This window comes from Seriola aureovittata, chromosome 13, assembly GCF_021018895.1.
Source record: "Seriola aureovittata isolate HTS-2021-v1 ecotype China chromosome 13, ASM2101889v1, whole genome shotgun sequence".
In the NCBI taxonomy this organism is placed as follows: Eukaryota; Metazoa; Chordata; class Actinopteri; order Carangiformes; family Carangidae; genus Seriola; species Seriola aureovittata.
Genome location: NC_079376.1, coordinates 3,154,785 through 3,162,368, shown reverse-complemented (window position 1 = coordinate 3,162,368; position 7,584 = coordinate 3,154,785). Strand labels below are relative to the sequence as shown.

Below are 7,584 nucleotides of genomic sequence, written 5' to 3'. Positions count from 1 at the left end.
CATGAATTCACCCTGTGCATCCAAACCCTGTATCAGCACCAGCTGAGACGGGGGAGGTCTGTTATTGGGACTTGGAGAGGTAGACTAAACAGAAAGTGTCTGCAGAGTGTGTATCAGAGTTTGTGTGTTTGTGTGTGTGTTGTGTGTTCAGCTATTAACACACTTACTTAAAGAGAAATGGCAGCTAAAATAGTGCTGAGAGAATGTGAGGAATCCTGCTCCACATACTGTACATGTAGCACAGTTTTAGCCCTCCGTTTCCTCATGCTGAGTGTGTGTTTCTGTGTGTGTGTGTGTGTGTGCGTGTGTGTGTGTGTGTGCGTGCGTGCGTGCATGTGTGTTTAGAAGAAAGGCATATTGAGTCTATGTGTGTGTGTGTCCTTGTATTGTTGCCAGGCAGATAGAGTCCTCCACATGGCTAACCTCTGACATCAGCGTTTCCTTGCTTTTCTCCTGCCACCACTGCGCCGCCAGTTTCTCCCCAGCGACTCAAGGCAAGAGCCCCCCCCCCCCCCCCCCCCCCCTCCTCACTCCACCCAGATACACTTAAAACACACTCTTACCATATCACTTCCACCATTAACTGCCCTTTTTCTCCTCCCCGCCCCTCTATTGTTGTATTTTTACTGAGGCAGTGAGCTCGGGCTATTTGTGGGCTATTATGACAGCCACATGTAAACACTCATCACTCTCACTGGCGTCTGCCAAAGCCCGCTGAGTGGGCCCAGGTCACCGCAACAATAGTGCACTGTACACTGCTGGATTTGCTCACTTTTACTTGGTGGGACTGTGGGGCAGTTGTCAAGTCTTGTCCAGCCTTGACCCTCTGGCGCTTTCGACTGTTTCCAGCTGCATGGGACAACAAGTTTGAGTTTTCTGTTGTCAGCTACGACACACACTCAACTGGCAGTTTATTAGCTACGCCTCGCTAAAACTAATTTTTTTTGTTCATGCTAGAAAAGTCTTTTGGAGCACTTGGCACCAAGGCGATGTACAAACGATAAAATGGAATTTCTCACAGCTGCAATTTACTTTTTAAACTTTTGTTAAATTGTAAATGTGTTAAATCTGAGTATTTTCAATTTAAAAGTTCAAGTGGATTTCAAAGGTCACAGATTTTTTAACATCTATTGGTGTTTTGTTTCACTTCCTGTCAGTATAAAAAAGAAAGGTTCAGCGGTTTTTATCTATTTATTTTTATTTCCAATACTCACTGAAAAAACAGCGTAATATGAAAATTAGGATGTAGTCTCTACGTAATAAGCTCGTGTGCACCCAGTGGTAGGTATGTTTTATATAGATAATAATCAAAATAATTTAGGTGCATTAACAATTTAACAATTTAAAGTTATACTTCACTAAAACAAATGTTTAAAGATAACTGAGTCTAAATCGATGCTTTTATTGTGAAAAAAAATTGCAATGTTGCTGCACAGGTGAAAACAAAAAAGTCTTCCAGATTTAGATATTGTTTTCACAGTATATTTTTTATTGCACGCCTTTTGACAACCATCATTTCATAAAGCGCATTGACTTGCTCAAAACATAATAATAAGCCACAAATGCACTCTGGATCATCCGTACGATATCTTGGCTTAGCACCACAGCTGAGCACCATTGTCAAACCTGAAGGGTTTTTAATACTGAATACTACCTGGATCAAATAACAGCTTTCAAAAGATCCCCAAAAAATGTTTGGTATTGCATTTGTATATCACGTCATTGCTACAAAGTTTCACACATTTACAGGATCAAAGTGGATTTTCTTACATCTTATTATGACTGGCAGTAACCTGGTTCCCTATGTGTTGTGTTGATGCAGTTACACCTGAAAGATTATGGCTCACAGTCTGAATTTATGCAAATATTTTCAACCCCAGTCTGATTTGCATTAGTCCATATCAATAACTTCATTAGGCAGTGAAAAGCTATATTCAGAGAACTATCCATCTGGTCTCGATTTCACACTTCTCTCTCCAACTGCTTGATGTCAAAGGTCATTAAAACGGCCATGTCACCGGACTCCCCCGAGCAGGCGGCCAGTTTCAGTTGCTGGAGACCGTTCCCGCTGAAAACCTCGCCCTCCCAGACTCTGCTCTTATTCAGTTTCAGATCAGTCCGCGTCTCTCCCACCACGCTCACCCTCTGGGCCCCGGGGACCCTCACCCTGAAGCGGACCCAGGAGAGGGGCTCCAGCAGGCCCACGCGAGGCTCAAAGAGCACGGAGCCCTTCCTCCAGGCGGAGTAGACGCAGGGGAACGCAGGTCCCGGCTGATCGCAGCTGTTCCTCAGAACAAAGTCACACATGGGGTTGAAATCTCCACCAGGGGCGATCCTGGCATACAGGCCCAGCCGGTACACCCCGGCATCAGGGAGGCTGACGCTCACCGTCACCTTGCTGTCTGTGTACGTGCAGAAGAGGTGGCGTGAAAGCGGAATAGCCGCCGTTTTGTTCTCTTCTCTGCTGAGCACAGTGTGAAGCTCGAGGTCCCGCTGGTTGTGGAAAGTGACGTTACACTTGCCTTGCTGCGTGCTCAACAGCGCCGCCGTATGACTAAATTTGGACAGCCCCGCCTCCAGTGTGCGGGTCCCCGGGCCGCACACCGAGCCCAAGTTAGGAGGGAAGAGCTCCTCCAGTCCGACCACCTTCCCCTTGCAGTGCAGCAGGAAGTTGGCAGCGTTCTGGAACTTGGCTTCTGGTTTCTCGTAGTCCCGCACGAACACCGAGAGGCGGTAGAAGCCGTGCGAGGGGCACAGGACGTGGCAGGTCAGGGCATCCGGTTGAATCTGCGTTGCCAGGCAGCGCTTGGCTACAGCAGCTTCCAGCTGTGGGTGGACCAGTTCACACAGCACCATCAGAGGCCTGGACGTCTTCAACGCCAACTCAAAGACGCCTTCTTCCACCTCTGCGACCTCGCTGCCTTGACTGCTGCCTGCGATGCCCAGAGACCCCGCAACGGGCTGCTGGCCCCAAGACAAGAAGGGGTTCTCTGGGATCTCCTCCATGGCCCGGGGGGTGTGACACTCGACTGTGAAGGAGCAGACCCAGGTCAGAGGTGTGACGGCCGCTTCGGGTCTGGCAAACACCTTCACGTCATATGTGCCGCTGGCAGGAGGCAGGAGCTGCAGCTTCATGCTGCGATGGGAGACCGTTAGGAGGCCGAAGGAGGAGCTGCTGGACTCCTTCTGCTCTGAAGCTCCGCAGTGGAGGAGGTCCTGGTGCTGTGTGATCTCGTAGGTGAAAGTTGCAGGTCTGGAGAAGCCGAGGGACACGTTCGCCTCGCCTCCATCTACAGAGGAAATCAAGAGGAGATTTTTAAAAACATTTTTAATCCATTTTTTTTACTGGAAACAGAGAAAAAGGATGTTGAATGAAAGTTTCATGAGCTGAATTAGTTTTTATATTTCTCAAAAAATAACAAGCACTGTTTCGGTCTTGGATAAGGGGATGTGCACAAAGCTGAGGCCGGACCTGTGACGATGTGAAAGTGATGAGGCTGAATCAGCCTGAGCCCCATGGTGAAGAAGGCCGAGGTCTTGAAGACCCTCCTCTCAAACTCCTCCAGGGGAATGGGCCGGTCCAGGAGCTGCCACTTCTCCTCATCAGGGAAGTGTGAATCTATGAACTCCTCTGGGTCCGTCAGGAAATAGAAATCATCGAACCTTGGAGGCAGCAGATGGAGAGAGCAGAATGGTTTGAGACTCAACTCGCTGCTGGTTTTGAGTGTATAAAAAAATAAAAGACCAAACTGACTAAACTTGTCATGACTGCAGTGATGTGGAGATTTCACAGGATTGTTTGCAGTTAAAAACGACAGGATGCAGATTCCCCATTTGGACTCATTTCACAGAAAAATTCCCTTTTCAAACCTTTTAACGAAGCTTTCGTGTTCCATATCTACTCGTCCTGCTCCCCAACAGGCGTCCAGGAGGAACCACTGTCCTCCGAGAAGCACAGCGTTCCACAGGTGATCAGATTTCACGTTCTTGAGGCTCTGGCCCTGACGGTACCCGATGCCCTTACTGTGACCTGGCACTTCCTGGCACTCGAGGCCCGACTCTCTGTCAGTAACAAACCAGAACAGAGCATTCACTGCCGCTTGTTTTACTTCCTTTGTCCTTAAAACCCAAACTCAAGGTTGTCCTTGAATTAAGAGGGGGTCGAGTACCCAGAATGCAGCAGAAAACTAAATGAATGAATGGGTGAGAGAATGTGGATAGAGAGAGAGAGAGAGAGAGAGAGAGAGAGATGTGCTGAGCTGTGTCTGAGTTTATAATGATGGATGAATGAATGGTTGGACGCCTGAATAAAGCCAAACAAAATAGTGAATATCAGGCTTATATTTGTAATTAAATTACAAATTTAATTACAAATGAATGGTAATGTCCATGTGTGGTGTATGCTCATTAACCATAACGACTTCCAGCTTTTTTCTGCTGCCACCAAGTGACCAAAAACATCCATTAATGCAGTTTTGATAATTAATGTGATTTGCAAATTGAAATCGGTCTCAGTTGACACCCTGTCTGCTTTTATTTCATTTTTCTAAATAACATGATGGAAGTTTTGAGAGTTTCTAACATGAGGTTCAGTGCAACAGGTGAAAACTAAAGCTGCATTAACAGCCATACCCAGTTGTTTGGTTCAGCAAGTGATGGAGTATTTTTCCCCTGGTGTTTTTAGTGTAATTCATGTCTGTGTTTACCTGCACATCTCTGTGCAGAGGTTGGAGTATCCGCAGCACACACCCCGACCGGCCGCGATCACCTCCTCTGGGGAGCTCAGCTTCTCCGAGCGGCCGAGGTATCCGCTCACGTCGTACTCTGTGGAAACAAACAACACGCTGTAAATATGACATCTGCTCTTCAGCGCAAATGGACTAACAATCCTAAAATCCATGATTCTATATTCCAGAATGCTGGGATTTTATATGCAAATATATATATCTATATATAGATATATATGTATATCTATATATAGCTCAGTAAACCCACCGATGTTGTGGCACAGCCAGACCCAGATGGCACGAAGCCTCTCCAGCTCGTTCCTGGCTCCTTGTGTGATGCTCTGCACTATCGTCTTAACATCATAGACACACTTTTCCTTTAGCTGCAACACACACACACATACACACACACACACGAGATATTCACAGTTAGATAAAATAGTCTTCAACGATGGAGTCTTCATGTTTTTACATTCAGCCAGCAGCAAAAACTTTAAGTAAACCTCTGCCACAGTTTTTAATTTTTTCTCCTCTTCGTGTTACATCATCATCATCCTATTTGCCAGTGAGTTTTTCAGTGCTTTTTAGTGCATTGAATAAACCAGGTTACCAAGGATGTGCGGTCTACCTAAGAGCTGTGGTATTTGTTTTGGTGTTGTTGCAGTAGATGACTAGATGTTATCATTCCTCAACGTTTTTCCTGCAGAGCTCAGGGACACAAAGACCCCTGTCTGTTGTGGTTTTGTTTTTGTTGCTCCTACTTGGCTTTGGTTCAGTTTTATCCTGCTGCAGATGTCCTCTTATTTAGACTGCCTGATCCGCCCGCTCCTTTAACCTCTTTACATCGAGAGCTTGAGTATGGATGAAGTAAAGGGGTGACTGACTAGAAACTGGTGTTTGTGTGCAGCTGAACAGGTGAATCATGAATCGCTGTTAGTCGCTGTTGAGAATAAAGATTCTGTTTTTATCAGTAAAAAGTAAATTGCAGGTAAATTTGCTCTTTGCAGGCAGATGTTAACATGTTATACTAATGTGTATTGTACTGTGAGTGTCCTCACCTCCGCTCCTGCCCTGATAACATGTTCATCAACTCTGTGGAAAACCTCAGAGTTGGTGAAAAGGTCCTTTCGTCGCTTCCTCTTGCCGGTCGCTGCAGCGCACGGTGTCACCTTTTGACCCAGGTGCGTTTTCGGTTTCAAGTGCCTCTGTTCTTCCGCCTCCTTCCTCACTGCGCTCTTCTTCACCACAGTGATGGTCCTGGCCGCGCTCTCGGACGACAGTTGTCTCTTTGCAGCGGGACGTTGATCTTCACTCTCCACCGTCAGTTTCTCAAACGTACTTCGTCTGGAGAGCACGGCGCTGTGGGAGGCTTCAGCACAGAGCAGGACCTGGGCAGCCGGAGAAGGCGCCAGACTCTCATGGGCTGGATTTTCTTTATGCGCTAGAGCCCCGATAACTGGATCAGGGCTTGGTTTGCTTAGGATTTTCTTCTCCTGGAGGTCACGAAGCTCCAGGGCCTTCACCTGGACACATCCCTTCTGGGTCACCTCATCGTGCTGAGAAAGGCTCAGCGCAGAGGAGAAGGGGAAGGAAAACTTCTGAATCGCAACTTCAGCTGACATTATGCTGGGAGCATGGCGTCCTAACCAGAGAAAAGACAGGGAACATTCAAAAGACAGTAGCCATTTTTTCTTTCTGCTATTTTTAGCTTAATCCCGTGAGCAGGTAAATCCTCAGCACTTTGCTCAGTAGCTTAAAATGAAACGCGCCTGTTGTGGGAACCGATCACAAAAGATCCATGGCACTGTTGCACATACTGCACTCAGTAAAACAGAAAGTATATTCCTTACAGTACATTCTGTCTAAGACAGTGATGAATTGGCAATTATATCATGTCTATTCATGACCATAAATGAACGCAAAGGTTGGAATCATTAGTCACTGTCACGGCCAGCAGCGCAAAGAAAGTCAAAGCCTTCACCAGATGAGTATGACCTTATAACTTCCTGTATGTGATGAACCTGCAGATTGATGACCATATTCAACACGTCTCAAAAATAAGCAACATGTGTGAACATATTCTGCCTGAAACTTTGCGATCTGTTGAAAAATGAATTCTTTTTTCTTTTTCTTCAAAGGGACAGCAGGTTGGCACGGTGACCCGGGCTGAAGCCCTGCGTTGGCAATTATCTGCACAGATTCAAGTGTCCTTCAGCAGACCACTAAGTCCTATCAGCTCCGCGGGCACCGTGCTGCAGCTGACCCTGACCTCTGACCTTCCTGGAGTGTGACTAAAGTGAAGGCCCTAAAGGATATTGAAAGGTATCCCCCACTCATGTTGGAGTAAATCCAAATCCAGTGATAAAATAAAAGCATGACAAATAAGAAACATGATTTTTTTCCAGAATAAGACTGATCTCCCTGCAAAAACTCAAATAGCATTTTCACCTTTCTACATCACTGATACTTCCTTCAGTGTTTCTGATAAATCTACAGGTTCAAAATACTGATTTACACTCACAAAAGAGAAGGTGGGTGAAGCCAGTCGAGGTACGTTCAACCATTGCAACATCCCTAAAAGTCACGGAGGCTTTTACTCACCCTGAGAGGATTTAAAATGCCTGCTGGATGTTTGCTGGAGTGTTGGGCAGAGATGTTTCCACTGTGTGTTCTCAGTGGTCCCCACTTGCAGGGGGAGGCTTATATACTCTCCCAGTGGCCTGCCAGGACAGGCCCCAGAATAACAGACCTAAAAATACTACAAAGCAGTTAAGACCAGCCAATAGAGTAAGCCCCAACTGAGGAGTGTGACGTCTGTATGTGTGTATTTGTAAGTGTGTGTGTGTGTGTGTGTGTG

At 46.4% G+C, this 7,584-nt stretch overlaps 1 protein-coding gene across 1 annotated transcript; it reads right to left on the bottom strand.

Annotated features, from left to right (window-relative positions):
- Positions 1-1,471: 1,471 nt before the first annotated feature.
- ky (kyphoscoliosis peptidase) lies at positions 1,472-7,384 on the bottom strand. Its single transcript, XM_056393648.1, has 7 exons — positions 7,329-7,384; positions 5,786-6,369; positions 4,996-5,110; positions 4,707-4,824; positions 3,871-4,062; positions 3,473-3,663; positions 1,472-3,290 (listed from the first exon to the last, which is right to left on the bottom strand). The coding sequence occupies exons 2-7, from the start codon at positions 6,347-6,349 to the stop codon at positions 1,963-1,965; spliced, it is 2,508 nt and encodes an 835-aa protein (XP_056249623.1). The 5' UTR covers positions 6,350-6,369; positions 7,329-7,384; the 3' UTR covers positions 1,472-1,962.
- Between the last annotated feature and the right edge of the window lie 200 nt (positions 7,385-7,584).